General features: G+C 39.5%; 1 protein-coding gene across 1 annotated transcript in view; it reads left to right on the top strand.

The window, feature by feature from the left end:
- Positions 1 to 6,783: 6,783 nt before the first annotated feature.
- Positions 6,784 to 16,954, top strand: part of gpat2 (glycerol-3-phosphate acyltransferase 2, mitochondrial) — a gene marked incomplete at its 5' end in the record, with an annotated part of 162,044 nt that continues 151,873 nt past the window's right edge. The window contains one exon of the mRNA XM_079826318.1: positions 6,784 to 7,386. Within this exon, the coding sequence (XP_079682444.1) occupies positions 6,784 to 7,386 (603 nt within the window). The remainder of the gene's footprint in view (positions 7,387 to 16,954) is intronic.

Below are 16,954 nucleotides of genomic sequence, written 5' to 3'. Positions count from 1 at the left end.
CAGGCGTAAAGGGTGACCAATAGCATTGATTTATTGAAGAAGAAAAAACACCACCACCAAAAAAAGGGCACTTCGGAGTGTACAGGCAAAAAGGGCAGCCCTACCTGTGCACATGCCTGTTGGTGTGTACTTCATCCTGAAATAATTTTGCTATGGACATGAGTGATTAAGCTATCACGTTTATAAACAATTTAAAAACCTCCAGCAGTTTCTCTTGAAGCCAGTACGGAAGTGACTTAAACTGCAATTCATCGACTGGCCGCTAGGGACAGGCTCCAGAAGGGAGTAGAATCTCATTGAGCCCCATGTTAAAATGCCCAAAACATTTTTACAGCCTGGTACAAATTGCGGTTTTGGTCTATACGGCTAATTTTGCCCTTCATGACAACTGTGAGGGGGGTGAATTTTTTTTACAACTCATTCGTTTACATTATATAAAGCCTTAAAGTTCTGCTTAACTAAGGCCGTAGCCATTTTGAGTGACAGGAGGATAGCCGTTTATATCCTGTCTGTTAGTCATCGCGTCACCTCAGCTCCACCCACGTCCCGCCTCTTTGCCTATTTTCTATTATCCGGGAGTGACGCACGATGACATACTGCCAAGATGGCAATGGCCAGCTCGTTCCTACTTTACGCTTCAAAACTGCTCTTCGGAAACCTATGGGTGACATCACAGACACTACGTCCATATTTTTTTTACAGTCTATGGTCACGGCATTTGTTTCCAGGTGGACCATTAAAGAACGCAACACACATGTCTCACGGACATCCTGTACAATTCAACCAATCAGTTGACGACATCAAAACTCCTGAAGTGTTTCTAGAAAAGTGTGCCCCATGCATCAAACATTCAGCCAATGGTCTGTGGGTGTGACATCTGAGGCTGAGACTACCTTCCTTCCTCCATTTGCTACCTGCGGAGGCAGTATTTTTCAGCTTTTGGACACAGCCTTAATTTTAAAAAAAATGTTTGAATCAGGAATCTAAGTCAATTCATTTTTTTTTTTTTCAACTAAACTGGAATATTTTATTTTACCAAGCATGGCAAAATTACTTCCCTGCAATATGTGTGGGAGCTTTCTGGGAAAGCAGTACCATGAGACTGATTAGGCTATTATATTATGATTGTAGATGGGTCGTAAAATGTTCTGTTCTCTCTGTCAATCGGAGAAGTATTGTATCAGAGCTGGTACAGGCTCACCCTCTCTCCATTTCTCACTCTCCATCCTCCATGGTAAAAAGGTTATTTTCTTGAGAGCGGCTCTCTTGATAGAGCATTCACTTCGTCCTTCTTGGCACTCTTCTTTTCTTCCCTGTGTCTCTCATCCCTTCTGGGTCTTTTCACCCTCTGTATCGCTCTATCTCTCTCCTCTTATTCATACTCTCCAAAATTCGAAAGGTTAGCCTTGAGTGTGTTATCTCTCTCACTCTCTCTCACTCTTTTTCTTTCTCTGTAGTGTTAAAGGCCTGAAAGGTTAACAGCAGCCCATTAGGAGGTAATAGACTCCACACTGACTCCTTATGTGAGACACAAATTCACATACTCTGGCTTGATGGTGTGAGGCTGTTAATAGACTTTTACCTCTGATCTGTATTATTGTCTTTTAATTATTTTATTTGTCTTTTATTTAATAGCTTTTATTTACTTTGTTTACTTGGTTTATTTAATGACATACACAATTGAAAATACTCTCATGTTAGGAAAGTGTACAGGTATTTGTGTGTTTTCACTTATCAGTGTACAAAGTGAGATGAAGCTTTCTTTCAGTTCATGTCAGTTTCTCTTGTGAAAAAGAAGTGTACTTAATTGTACTAAAAGTGCACTTGTAGAGTACTTCTGATCTTAAAAGTGTATTATTAAAAACTGTACAGGCCTCCTTATATTACTGAAATAAAAGACCTGAGACTTGAAGAGAGTACACTTTCATGCCTATGTTTCTAGTACACTTTAAAATACACTTGTTATGCCAAATTAAAGATGTAATGTCAGCTTATAAGTTTAACTTTAAAGTAAAATTTTAATCATTATATTTCATATTTTGTTGTGCTTTACAACACAAAAATGTGTACCAGTAATTACAAATATATTTACATGTATGCAATTAAATTTTCAAGAGAAATTACATTCAATTATGTTTTAGTTTAGCATAAATGCTTGTCAGTACACTCTAAAAAAAAAAGGTTCTATATGGCACCAAAAATGGTTCTTGGCTCGTAATCATAGGGGAACCTTTTTTAGTGTTATATAGCACCAATTTTGGTGCTTCAGTGGTTCTTCAGTGGTTCTTCAGAGGTTCTTCATCGGTTCTTTGACTAAGGTGCTATATAGCACCTCTGAAGAACCACTGAAGCATCAAAAAAAAATAACCTTTTTTTATAGAGTGTAGCCTAGCTTAGCACAAAGACTGGAGGTTAACGGCTCCATCTAGCCTACTGCTCAATAAGCGACAAAATAACGGCAACATTTTCCTATTTACATGTTGTGATGTGTATAGTTACATCGTGTACTAAGACCGACGGAAAATGAAAGTTGCGTTTTTCTAGACCTTCGTGCGTAATCAAGGAACTTTCCTGCCGTACTATGGGTGCAGTGGCGCAATGATATTTTGCAGATAGTCAGGTATAGTCACAAAAGGAGAAGCAAACTGTGCACCACACTGGACATCATGGAGTAGCTCTTCAGTGATGTTTTTAATTTCAAGCAGTGTTTGACAATCATATGTTAAAAGTGATGAAACATGAAACTCGTCAAGTTTGCCACGAGCGATCACTTGTCTCTCGCACCGCCAAGCCAAATCGAATCTATCCATGGCATGGGCCATAACCTCCACCAGCTCCACATACCCTCCACAGCCACATCCAGCTTTTCATAGCTAGATGCCAATAAAGTGCTATCTACTGGATCTGAAGATTTGAGAGAAAGAAAGCCCTGATTCAGCAGATTTCTCGAGTTAGTGACTGAAGAACATGAGAGGGATATACCTTGCTCGAATTCCTCATCCAGCTCAACTTGCAAACTCAGTCTCCCCTTTGCCTCAGCCATCGCAAGTCCTGAGCCACAGGGTGCAGATACCTGCCCCCCATGCCTCAAGAATAAGGACAGGTGCAAACTGAGCTTCTTCATGAAGAAATTCTTACAATGAGCGCATTCAGCTCCTTCAAGAACACACACTTCCTGAAACCCTTGAAAGAGTGCTATAGTATGTGGTTTCACAAGTATGCAAACAAATGGCTCCTGAAGATAAAAAAGCTGATGACGTGCACTACAGACACCATTTTATACTCTCGGGTGCACCAGTAGTGATATCACAGACTGTTGTAATGTTTAAATACATGCTTCAAACATTAGTCACGCTGATGACGTTTCCCAAAGCGTCAGCAGATGCAGTGTAAAGTTTTAACCTAATCTCACGGCAATTTGTATGTATTTGAAGAGGTGGCAAGTTTGTATGAATTTGTTCAAACTCACTCGTATGAATTCGTAAGATTTTTGCTAAGTCATTCATATTTGACAAGTTGCCCAATTTGTATGAATTCGTACGAATGACCTAACCTCAAACCCCGCCGCTAAACCTACCCATCACTGCGGTTTAGACAAATCGTACAAATTCATACAAGTGAGGTCGTAAGAATTTGTACAAATTGGCCACCTTGTACAAATCTGTACGAATTGGTCGTGAGATAGCGTTGAAAGTTCCCATTCGAAAGGGAACCAGTCTGCGTCAACAGATTTTGTGTAATGCTAAGTGACTTAAGCTAACATTAGTTTGAACGCAAGTTATTTTGATAGGGATGTTTACAGAATGAATTGCAGCAGGGTCAAGTCAGTTTTGCCCTGTGAGGCACTGTAAATTGGGGATGACATTAATGGTTCAGTATGGCACATAGACTGTGTTATCCTGATCTAAATTCAAGACCCAGGAAGCGAGTAGCCAGTTCACCGTGAGTAATGACAAACAACCATCTGTGTGTATGTGTGTGATTGAAGACTGGCAACTGATGGTTTATACAATAATTAAGTGTTTTTATTCTGAGGCCAGTGCCCATTTAGGGTGTCAGCATGGCACTCTGTAAAATGCAGCTGGCAGAGGAAGAGAGAAGGCACTCTGCCATCATCTATCTCTGAAGGAGGAAAAGAGAACGAGCAGGAGGGAGGGAAGGGACACTAGGAAAATAGATGCGATGTTGGCCGAGAGAGAGATACGCCAATATTAGTCACCACGGCTCTATACCAGACAAGACACAATGGATATGATGATCTAGTTTAAATTTATCTGTATTTTACAGAGATATATTTAATAGCAACATTTTCTTTAACCTGAACTTTATTTTTAGAGATTTAGTTCATTTTATAGGGCAGTTTCAAAACAAATGTTTTGTTTGAGAAAAGAGGATTTAAGACTGTAATCAAGTTTATTACGACATTCTGTAATATAGTTTAATGAAAGACCATTTTATTGTGATTATATAAGGCTATTTAATTTCATAATTTGCTGTATTTTTTTTCTTCATTTTCTTTTCTCTTTAAATAGCCTGATCTCTTCCCAGTTAATGAAATTTAATAATTGAACCAAATAGTTATATACTAAATGCTACTATTCCCCTTTATCCCCTGTAGAACAGTGCTCTGTAGCTTTAAAACCAAACAGACCAAGTTGTAAAAGCTTGCCTCTACGCATGCGCGAGTATGTGATACAGTGATGAAATTGTACACTTGCATGTTGAAATCCTGCATCTCTTCTAGCAAAGATATATGTTGTTAAACAAATCTTTGCCTTGCCGCTCTTCATTCAACATGGTGTCAGAAGTGGCCCTCACGGAATCGTGAATGCCGTGAAGAAAGAAGATACTCTTCCAACGAACATTCACACAGTAAGCCATCATCGTTCATCGCTCAATAAAACATGACTGAAGGGTTCCGCAGACCCGATCCACTTGTCTCTGATGGCAATACCGCCGAAAATTGACGTGTGTATGAGCAGAAATTTGACATATTTATTGCTGCTGCACACTCAGAGAAAGAGCCTCGCACAAAAGCTTTCATACTGCTTAATCTGGCTGGCTCAGAGGCCATTGAGGGCGAACAAACGTTTGTCTATGCACCCACTGTTTATACGGGTAAGGGAGAAAACCGACGAATAATTGCTCTAGCTGAATCACGTGAGGACCCAGAATGTCTAAAACGCAAGTTTTGCGAACTTTGCAGTTGGAAGGCTTCCTGTAACATACTGCATGAAACTTAACAAAGAAGCTCAACCTGTCGTCCGTCCAGCACGAAGAATTCCTGCAGCAATGCAACACAAGGTAAAAGCAGAGCTGGAAAGAATGGTCGCTATCGGCGTTATCACTCCTATATCTGAGCCAACTGATTAGGTGTCATCCATGGTGGCTACTTACAAGAAAAACTGGTGTGCTGAGTGTGTATTGACCCTAGGGACCTGAACAAGTTTCTAAAACGTCCACATCACCCCATGTGTACAGTGGAAGAAGTGGCAGCGCAGATGCCAAACTCCTCTGTATTCTCAGTACTAGATGCCAAAAGCTCATTCTGGCAGATTTCACTGGATCATACGTCTTCCCTACTGACTACTTTCAGCACGCCATTTAGAAGATTTAGATTTCTTCGGATGCCCTATGGCATTAATTCAGCCAGCGAGGTCTTTCAGCGTGCTATGGAACAAATCTTCGCTGGCTACCCGTGCGCTGTCAGTCACGTTAGACCGTGCTCGTGACGTGAACTTGAGACTGAACCCTCAAAAGTGCAAAAAGGTGAGCTATGTTGGTCATATTTTCACAAGCAAGGGACTACAACCTGACCCGGCTAAAACGAAAGCAATAACAGAAATGCTGCCGCCAGAAAATGTTACTGCACTGCTTCCTGGGTATGATCAATTACAAACCTCAGTGAGTTGTCTGCACCCCTGCGTGAGTTGACCTGTAAAAACACAGAGTGGTGCTGGTTTAAACAGCATCAGGAGGCTTTCGAAGATCTGAAGCACAGGATTTCTAGTCCTTGAAATACTATGATGTCCAGAAACCTGTCACACTCACCGGGGATGCTTCCCAGTTTGGACTCGGAGCTGCGTGTCTTCAAGAAGATGCTCCTGTCGCGTACGCTTCACGTACTCTGACGCAAACAGAAGTGCGTTACGCGCAGATTGAAAAAGAGCTTCTGGCTGTGGTATTCGCGTGCACCAAATTCAATGACTACATATACGGTAAACAAATTCACATTGAAACGGATCACCAGCCTTTGGTAACAATCCTTAACAAGCCTATCCACACAGCTCCAGCAAGGCTGCAACGCATGATGCTAAGATTGCAGAAATACAACTTCACAATCACTTACAAGAAAGGAAAACACATTTTCCTTGCCGACACGTTATCACATTCCCCCAGAGACTCACCAGACGAACTCACTGATGACAGAGCTGACTTCGAGGTCATGTCAATTCAACACATCTCGTCTTCCAGACTGAAGGAGCTTCAAATTCACACAGCACAAGATCAAATCCTTCAACGACTCTGCAGTATTATCAAGTCAGGATGGCCCTCTAGCCAATCAAAGCTGCCAGCAGAAATTTGTGAGTATTTTCCTTTCAGGGATGAGCTCATAGTCGATGAAGGTGTACTCATGAAGGGACAGAGAACAGTTGTTCCAGAATTCACAGAGGTCACCCCGGCCTTGATGCAACCAAACGCAGGGCACGGGGCATTGTGTTCTGGCCTTCTCTAACCAAAGACATTGAAAAGGAGGTACTGTCGTGCTCTGTCTGTAACAGTATGAGGCCCCATCAACAAAAAGAGCCTCTTCACTTATACGACATCCCTGAACTTCCATTGTCAAGTGTGGCTACAGATATCTTTGAGTGGAATGGTCAACACTATCTCGTACTAGTTGATCTGCTTTGTGACCTGTGCTCCAGTACAGTGATCACAAAACTCAAAAGGCACTTTGCAGTTCATGGGAGTCTGCACAAAGTCTTTTCAGACAATGGTACCCAATTTTCAAGCCAACGGTTCAAAGAATTTGCTGATGCCTGGGATTTCACACACACCACCAGTAGCCCTGAGTATCCACAAGCTAACGGGCTAGCCAAGAGGGCAGTGCGATGTGCAAAACATTTAATGGCGAAATCCAAAAGTGATGGCTCGGATGTGTTTGAAAACTTGCTCAACCTCAGAAATATTCCACGCGACGAGACACTGGGTTCACCAGCGGAGAGATTAATGTCGAGGCAGACGTGCACAACTCTGCCAATCAGCAAGTCCATTCTGGTGCCAGCCTCAAAGGACAACGTTGCTGTCAGAACTCAACTCTCAAAGAAGACTGTCAAAAGACATACTACAACAACTCCAGCAGAGCTCTCTGGCCACTCTTACAAGGTGAGATGAGACTTGCAACTTCTAAAGGCCATAACTGAATCGGGCTCGTCAAACAGCTCTGTGATGAACCAAAGTCATATCTTGTGGAGACTGAAGGAAAAGAATACAGAAGAAACCAAAAACATATCCTACCTGTCGTGGAGCAACAACCACAATGGTTCGAGCACATCGATATGTTATTTACCATTGTCGCCTTTGCAAACCAAACCCTAAATAAATGGAATAAAAATTTAAAAAAAGAGAGACAGAGAAAACAGAGTAATTTAGTAACAAAATGTTCAATTAGTAAATGTTAACATTATAAAATGTTATAAAAGCTTGTTGTAAAAGCTTTCTTCTACACATGCGCGAGTATGTGATACGGTGATGAAGTTGTACACTTGCATGTTGAACTCCTGCATCTCTTCTAGTAAAGATGTATGTTGTTAAACGAATCTTTGCCTTGCAATATGATTTGCTCTGCTGTTGAAGGAGTTAGCTGACTTCTTTTTTTACATATAATTTCTCCAGCCTTTGAAAATCCTCTCACATGGGACACTTGTTGTCCTCTGCACCCTCCAAAATGCCAGGATGAGTGCTCCTCAAATGGTGCATGAAGGCTAGCTGCCTATCACAATACACACATCTCACTTTATTTGGTGTTTCCAAATGGAAATGAACCCACACCACAGATGTACCACTCTTGTCATGGACAATAACAAAGATAACTTCCTGATTGACAACATCCTCATGCTGGGAACATTTTATATAGCCTACACAAATGCAAGTTCTTAAAGGTGAAACCAAGATTTTATTAATTTCATAATGAGTTTAACTCTTATACAAAAGCCCTCAAATTTATGAAAATGCAATCAGTCTTTTTTCCATTATAGAAGAATATGATCTTCAAACAAAACCCTAGCGACTTTAAAGGGTTAGTTCACCCAAAAATGAAAATTCTGTCATTAATTACTCACCCTCATGTCGTTGGACACCCGTAAGACCTCCGTTCATATTCGGAACACAAATGAAGATATTTTAGTTGAAAGCTGATGGCTGAGAAAGGCTTCACACAGGCCTCCATTGGCATTCAGTACATTGACACTTCCAAGATCCATGAAAGGCACTTAAAACGTCGTTACAAAGTCTATCTCACCACAGTGGCTCTACAATAATCATACAATGCGACGACAATAGTTTTTGTGCGCAAAAAAAAATCAAAATAACACCTTTATCCAACTTGTTCTTGTCTTCCGTGTGCGCCTCCACGACGCATGCGCGAGAATATGACGTAGCGCCGGTGTTCGAGAATCGATGAAATACACACTTAAGCCCCATTTTGAGCTCTACGCCGAGACCTAAAGCACGATCAATGTAGAATCCAACAGCTTAGACACGCGCGTCTTCCTCTGCTCGTAAACAAATCGCTTCTGGGTCATATGTCCGAACGCCGGATCTGCGTCATATTCTCGCGCATGCGTCGTGGAGGCATACACGGAAGTCGAGAACAAGTTGGATAAAGGTGTTATTTTGATTTTTTTTTGCGCACAAAAACTATTGTCGTCGCATTGTATGATTATTGTAGAGCCACTGTGGTGAGATAGACTTTGTAACGACGTTTTAAGTGCCTTTCATGGATCTTGGAAGTGTCAATGTACTGAATGCCAATGGAGGCCTGTGTGAAGCCTTTCTCAGCCATCAGCTTTCAACTAAAATATCTTCATTTGTGTTCCGAATATGAACGGAGGTCTTACGGGTGTCCAACGACATGAGGGTGAGTAATTAATGACAGAATTTTCATTTTTGGGTGAACTAACCCTTTAATGTTTTTTGTTTCTTTTATTATGATTTGCCTGATATATTTTTCTACTGTAATTTCAAGCACCTGATCTGTATTTTGTAATACAAAAATTTTCTGTTATTGCCATGCTGTTTGTAAATGATTATTTGTTCAGCAATAAAAAAAATGTACGGCATCTCTTATATGGAGCATTTTTATCTATTCTATTAATATATCTATCTACATATCACCTATGAATCTATATAATTCTATATCTCTCACTCATGCTGTGCTATCTGTTACTATCTAACATATGAATGTGTCACTATATCTATCCTATCTGTCACTGTCTATACCTATCAGTCAATATATCTCATTTAAATCTAACCTAAATATAGCCTATCTAACCAAAGCGCACTATAAATCTCACTGCTATCACAAAATTTCTTCACTTTTAAACTTTGTGGGGAATTAGGTTTATACAGATGTGTGACTGTGTGGTTTGTTCACGCCCCCTTTAATCAACGCAGTTTTGGCAGGCAACACCTGATGAAACACTTCGAAGCTTCATTTAGCCATAGTCACGTGACATGGGTGTTTCGAATCACAGTTCGGAGCAGTGTTTCAAAACATCTGCGCTTCAGGATCTCGGCAGAGCGCCGAAACGTCAGTTTCGCGTCAGCCATCCCTAGCTGTATACAAAAAAATGTTGTACCGTATCAGCATTTCGTCCACACTGATCCGGCGTTTTGGGTGCATGAAACCGATATTTTTTGAAACCGGGTCCCAGAGTGGATAAATCTGAAAATGACACCTTTGTGTTTTTGTGTGTACAGCCAATCCGTATATTTTGTGAAACGGTGATGTCATCACACCACGTCCTGCGCGGGGAAGACTAGAAGGGATACAACTACAGGCACTGGGCATGCGCACATCAATACTGCATCATTTAATTACTGTATTTGCATTATTGTAAGCGTATTATAGGGTTGGGGTAGGTGTAGGCGTTAATAAAACATATCTGGTACGTAGCACATTTATTTATTGTTATTTTATTGTGAAATTTTGCCTCACCTCTGACTGTTGCTGTACCCCTTCTAGCCACAACTCTTCTTCTCCGTTTTTAGTGCATTTCTGTGGCATAATTACAGCGCCACATACTGGCCTGGCATTTATACTACATAGTTTTGAGCCGTTTTCATGCTCTCGTGTGTACGCAGATATTTCTTGAAACAACGAAAAAAAAAAAAAGATCGGATAGGGAAAGCTCTGGCTTCGTGTGGACGGGGCCCAAGTCTGTCTTCAAGTCTGTTCATGTCAAGTTTAGTCAAGCCAAGTCTTTTGTTTATTGTTTTGCCAAGCAAGTCTTTGTTTTATGTATTGTATTTTGGAATAAAAACTGCACTTAGGTTCTGCAACTTGCCTCCAGTGGACTGATGTTACAATGTGTTTCAAGTAAATTTAACTAGCAAAGAAAAATCTTATGTTTTAACTTAAATTTTAAAATGCATTACATGTGCATAAATACAGCAGGGGTCTCATTTTCTGGCCCCTTACTTGACATCAAAGTTTAGTGTTAGTGCGGCCCGCGTGTTGTTCTGAAAAGCACCTTTTTGCTGAGCTCTTGCGTGTGCCACGCTTGCTGCCTTTGTGTGTGTGTGTGTGTGTGTGTGTGTGTGTGTACTTGTCTACCTATCTAACAGGGGACCTTGGTGTCGTAACACACTCACTAACAGGGGACCTCTGAGCCAAGAGGGGACATTTTTCAGGTCCCCTGTTGGTCATGCTTTAAATCATGTTAAAATAAAGTAAAAACACTAAAAAAACTTGCTATAAAAACTCTAAATCTCTACAGTGTGTTTGAGATGGCAAGAAATGACAACGCAAACACACTTGTGTCGTGATTTACTATCTAACAGGGGACCGAGTCATTGTGTTTAACATAATCATTATTCAAAGAGGATCTGCAATTAATACATTAGAGAAATATTTCTGCTTGATTTAACTCTTAAAACTCAGTTATTGCTATAAAAACTCTAAATCTCCATAGTGTGTTTATGATGGCAAGAAATGACAAATTAAACACACTGGTGTCGTGATTTACTATCTAACAGGGGACCGAGTCATTGTGTTTAACATTATTACTATTCAAAGAGGATCTGCAATTAATACATTAGAGAAATATTTCTGCTTGATTTAACTCTTAAAACTCAGTTATTGCTATAAAAACTCTATATCTCCACAGTGTGTTTATGATGGCAAGAAATGACAAAGCAAACACACTGGTGTCGTGATTTACTATCTAACAGGGGACCGAGTCATTGTGTTGAACATAATCATTATTTACTATATAAAGTGATTACCTGTGATTATTACCTTAAATAACAATTTCTGCTTGTCCAGTCCTATATATATATTTTTTTTTTTTATTATTGGTGCAAGAAATCAAATCTCACTCTAAAAATCTCAAAAACAAAGGACATTATTTGGGATTTTAGAGAGCAGAAACTATGTTTTAATTAAAAATAAGTCACACATTGAAATACCTTTACTGTAAAAACTGTACTGCTATAAAAACTCTAAATCTCCACAGTGTGTTTGAGATGCCAAGAAATGACAACGCAAACACACTGGTGTCGTGATTTACTATCTAACAGGGGACCGAGTCATTGTGTTTTACATAATCATTGATCTGATGATCTGCAGTTAATACATTAGAGAAATATTTCTGCTTGATTTAACTCTTAAAACTCAGTTATTGCTATAAAAACTCTAAATCTCTACAGTGTGTTTGAGATGGCAAGAAATGACAAAGCAAACACACTGGTGTCGTGATTTACTATCTAACAGGGGACCGAGTAATTGTGTTTAACATAATCATTATTTACTATATAAAGTGATTACCTGTGATTATTAACTTAAAGAACAATTTCTGCTTGTCCAGTCCTATTTTTTTTTTTTTATTATTGGTGCAAGAAATCAAATCTCACTCTAAAAATCTCAAAAACAAAGGACATTATTTGGGATTTTAGAGAGCAGAAACTATGTTTTAATTAAAAATAAGTCACACATTGAAATACCTTTACTGTAAAAAAAATTCAGGTCTCGAATTGAAAATTTTCTGTAAATTGATGCACTTTAATTCAATTAAAATTCAAGAAATTCAATTTGGCCAACTAAAAAATTTAGATGTGATCGCTCACTAGAACATTTTCAATTGGAGACCTGATTTTTTTTTACAGTGTTGGTGTTCTTGAAAATAAGCTTAAATGAGAGATGTGGACGGATCATATACTGTAAGTATGAAGACACAACAGAGAATTAATTTCTTAAAGATAATTCTTAATTTTAAGAATTTTTTAATTTCTTAAATTCTTTTCTGTAATGTCCACAACATGGCTTTTTCTCCGTTGTGTGCTCATTGTGTTCCCTGATGCCTGTGTGAACATTATATAATTATATATATATATTTATTAAATAATGAAGACAGACTTGACTGCCAGCTCTCTTCCCTTTCACACACACAGCTCCATTGCAGGCTATGGAGGTCCCCTGTCAGAAAAAAAGGTACATTGCTGTCACTGGGGCGGTACCCTAAGGTACATAACAAAAAAGGTACTAATATGTACCTTTAAGGTATTAATATGTACCTTTAAGGTACTAATATGCACTCTTAAAGTACTGATATGTACCTTTTGAGGTACTAAAATGTACCTTTCAGGGGTGAGTAAGGTACAAAGATGTACCTTTTCACTTTTGTACCTTAGGGTACCGCCCCAGTGACAGCCCTGAACCTTTTTTTCTGAGAGTGGGATAGGTAGACATCGGTCAGGTCCCCTCTTGGCATGTTTAAAAAATAAAAAATAAATGCTTATTTGAAGTTATATTATGAAAAAAGACCTTAAAACAAAATTTTGTATCTAAGTTTTGTTTCTTCAAAATGACTAGAAACACAGGTCCCCTCTTGGTCAGTGTGGAGTGATGGTTCCCTGTTGGTAATATAGACGTGTATGTGTGTGTGTGAGAGAGAGTTGGCTCGCCCCTCCCTCATGCAGTAAAAGTGGTTGACACCACGTGTTTGACAGGAACAGAATGTGAGGCTGATCAGACAGTCGAAACGAATGTGGTCTAACTAACTGCACTCGTCAATGTCAAAATGATTGTGATAGCCAATCACATCAAAGCAGGCGGGGTTTACGTTCTCTTTTAGCTTGTGCAGTCTTCACACAGACGAGCTATCGCTTGATTCCGTTGCGGAGAGAGACTCTATTCTTTCCGGTGAAATCACAAAACAAAATGCACACAAACGTGTCCCTGCTCTTAATATACAATATTTGATGAACATCTTTGATTTTAATTGAAGATAAAAAAAACTATAGAACCCTAGAGCGGATTAGAACCCGCAACCTTTGACACAGTTTACAAAATTCTACCACCAGACTACTAAGTAATTCAAATATAGCCACCAGATCTAGGTATTTATTCACTCATGCGAGGAATCTCGGGACTAATAATATATTTGACGCAAATTAATACAAATAGTGTTTGCAAATAGTCCCAAAAAGATTATTTCCCAACTAGAATTAGACCTAGAATTTCGTTCACTGTTCTGTTTGACCTGGTTACGGCCTTGCTTTGAATTAGTCCATTATTTAAAATTAAATTAAAATCATTCATTATTTCATTGTTACATAATTTAATTTCTATAGGCAATATTTAAAAAAAAAATTGTAGGCAAGAGAAGCCTATGTTCTGAAGAACCGTTCATGTTCAAAAGGAAAGTTCAAATTCAGAGGAACAGGTCATGTTCAGAAGAAACATTCATGTTGAAGAACTGTTAATAATAAAGATTGAGAAGATTGGATCAGTTGTGCTCCTTTTTTTTTTTTTTGAATACTTGATGCAGCCCAGCCTGACCCAGAGTCTACCTCCAGCGACCCCCAGGTAAATTGAGTTTGAGACCCCTGGCCTACAGCTTAAACCAAATGCTGTAAATAAAGGTTGCATGTGCACACTGTGTATCAGCTTATATCCATGAGAAAGCTCAGAATCGATGGAGAATCAATACTCACTACTCCTCTTCCACAGTGACTATTTTATACTCTGAGCTATGTGATTTAAATGATGTGCCAATAACAGAAACACTACAAATATTGTGGGTAAACATGCAATATCCATCTCTAATATATATTTTAACTTTGAGATAGAAGGTAATACTTAAGCCCATCTAGATCAGAAATACATTACTGTATATGTATTCTTCATTTAGCACTTGTCTGAGAATCTGATCTGTTGTGATGTGGTGGTGGTGGTGGAACGTGACAAAGCTTGTTGTGTGTGATGACTGGTTGATCCCACTCGCTGAGCTCCAATTTAAACATAGCTTACTCTGCTCTGCTGGATTTTTTTCTTCCTTTGTGCTTTTTTTCGTCCTTTAGATGGGGTTGATTTTTGATGTTATAGTTTAAATGCATCAAAAGTCTTTGTTTTTCTGCTTTCCCCCACTTTTCAGGGTCTCCTACATATGGTTGTCTGCACAATCACCTTCTCTATCTGTCTCTTTTGATTGGGATTGTTCTCCTGTTCGGCACAGGGTCACTTTGCAACTGAGTTGCAGTGTTCTGCAAAACTGGTGTTACTAAGAATTTAATGCACCATGGGCAGTAGGTGACAGTTTTCTCTTTATGTCCTGCTTCATTTGAGAATTGAGAAATAATGGCATGGTCTACATCTTGCTAGGCTACTGGTGAAATAATAGGGGAGATGGGGACAGTTGTAACAGGGCACTTGAAACACTCTGTATTTCTAGTTATGATGATCATTACTCTTCACACTGCCTGAGAAAACCAAGAGTTAGGCTATCTTTTTACTTTGTGAGAGATTTTCATTAAATAAAATTTGCTAAAACCTACTTTTATAGTGTGGATACTCGAGAGTTTGTGTATTTGTATAGTTATATATATTTTTGTTGTTTTGGTTTATCTGTTGGTTTGGTACTTTGTTTTACGGGACTGTACACTTGTATACACTGACTAGGCATAACATTATGACCACCTTCCTAATATTTGCTGCCAAAACAGCTCTGACTCATCAAGGCATGGACTCCACTAGAACCCTGAAGGTGTGCTGTGGTATCTGGCACCAAGATGTTAGCAGCAGATCCTTAAGTTGTGAGGTGGGGCCTCTACATGGATCGGACTTGTTTGTTCAGCACATCCAATAGATGCTCGATTGGGTTGAGATCTGGGGAATTTGGAGGCCTATTCAATGCCTCAAACTCGTTGTTGTGCTCTTCAAACCATTCCTGAACCATATTTGCTTTGTGGCAGGGCACATTATCCTGCTGAAAGAGGCCACAGCCACCAGGGAATACCGTTTCCATGTATGTGTCCAAGTAACATCCACATGGATGGCAGGACCCAAGGTTTCCCAGCAGAACATTGCGTAAAGCACTGCCTCCGTTGGCTTGCCTTCCAGTGCATCCTGGTGCCATGTCTTTCCCAGGTAAGCGACGCACACGCACCTGGCCATCCACGTGATGTAAAAGATAATGTGATTTGGCAGACCAGGCCACCTTTTGACATTGTTCCGTGGTCCAGTTCTGATGCTCACATGCCCACTGTTGGCACCTTTGGCGGTCGACAGGGGTCAGCATGGGCACCCTGACTGGTCTGCGGCTATGCAGCCCCATACGCAACAAACTGCGATGGACTGTGTATTCTGACATCTTTATATCAGAATCAGCATTAACTTCATGAGCAATTTGAGCTACAATAGCTCGTCTGTTTGATCGGACCACACGGGGCAGCCTTCACTCCCCACGTGCATCAATGAGCCTTGGCCGCCCATAACCCTGTCGCCGGTTCACCACTGTTCCTTCCTTGGACCACTTTTGATAGATACTGACCACTGCAGACCGGGAACACCTCACAAGAGCTGCATTTTTGTTGATGCTCTGACCCAGTCGTCTAGCCATCACAATTTAGCCCTTGTCAAGCTTGTTCAAATCCTTACGCTTACACTAACAGGTGTCGTGATGAAGAGATAATCAGTTATTCACTTCACCTGTCAGTTGTCGTAATGTCATGCCTGATCTGTGTATATCTTCACTGTTGGACTATTGAATTTTCAGTGCACTTGTAAATAAACACCACCATACTCTGAAGAGTATTTACGGGTTGGGCCATCTGGGTTTTTTTTTTTTTTTTTTTTGTACATTTAAACACATTCCATGGTAGACTCAAAGAGACTCAGTCTGGGCCTGCCAAAACTCTAATGCATCACATTGAGTTATGGTTATTGGTTGAAAATTAGCATGAACAACAGATACAATCCCAGACGAAAAGATGGTCATACAAGATTCAAAGCCAATGTCATTTCATTTCATTCATAGTAAATGTAAAATGTAGTTATGTAAAACTAGTTATGAAATAAAGTAATAATAATGTAATAATATATAATAAACATTTTTAGTTGAAAGTATATAATACAATTAAAATATAATGCAGATAAGTAGGTCCCAACAAGGCTTATTCTTGGCAGCAAAAATAATTACTTTTCTCAAGTGTTACAATTTCCCTCCACCATTGTTATGGAATCGATTTTATTTTTAGGTTTTATGTTTTTTGTTTTTGTCTTGTTCTACACATAGTTCAATTCCATATAGGCAGACTCAATACAGCTGAAATATTTAATGCTGCCTTGCCATGATCCATTTAGGTTTGATATATTTTGTATAACATATGCAGTAGGAAGCCCACATTCCCCGTTGCTTTTAGGTATTACTTGCCGATCAAATGTAATAATGGA

This window comes from Gobio gobio, assembly GCF_949357685.1.
Source record: "Gobio gobio genome assembly, chromosome: 10".
Classification (NCBI taxonomy): domain Eukaryota; kingdom Metazoa; phylum Chordata; class Actinopteri; order Cypriniformes; family Gobionidae; genus Gobio; species Gobio gobio.
This window is presented reverse-complemented; position numbering and strand designations above follow the sequence as displayed.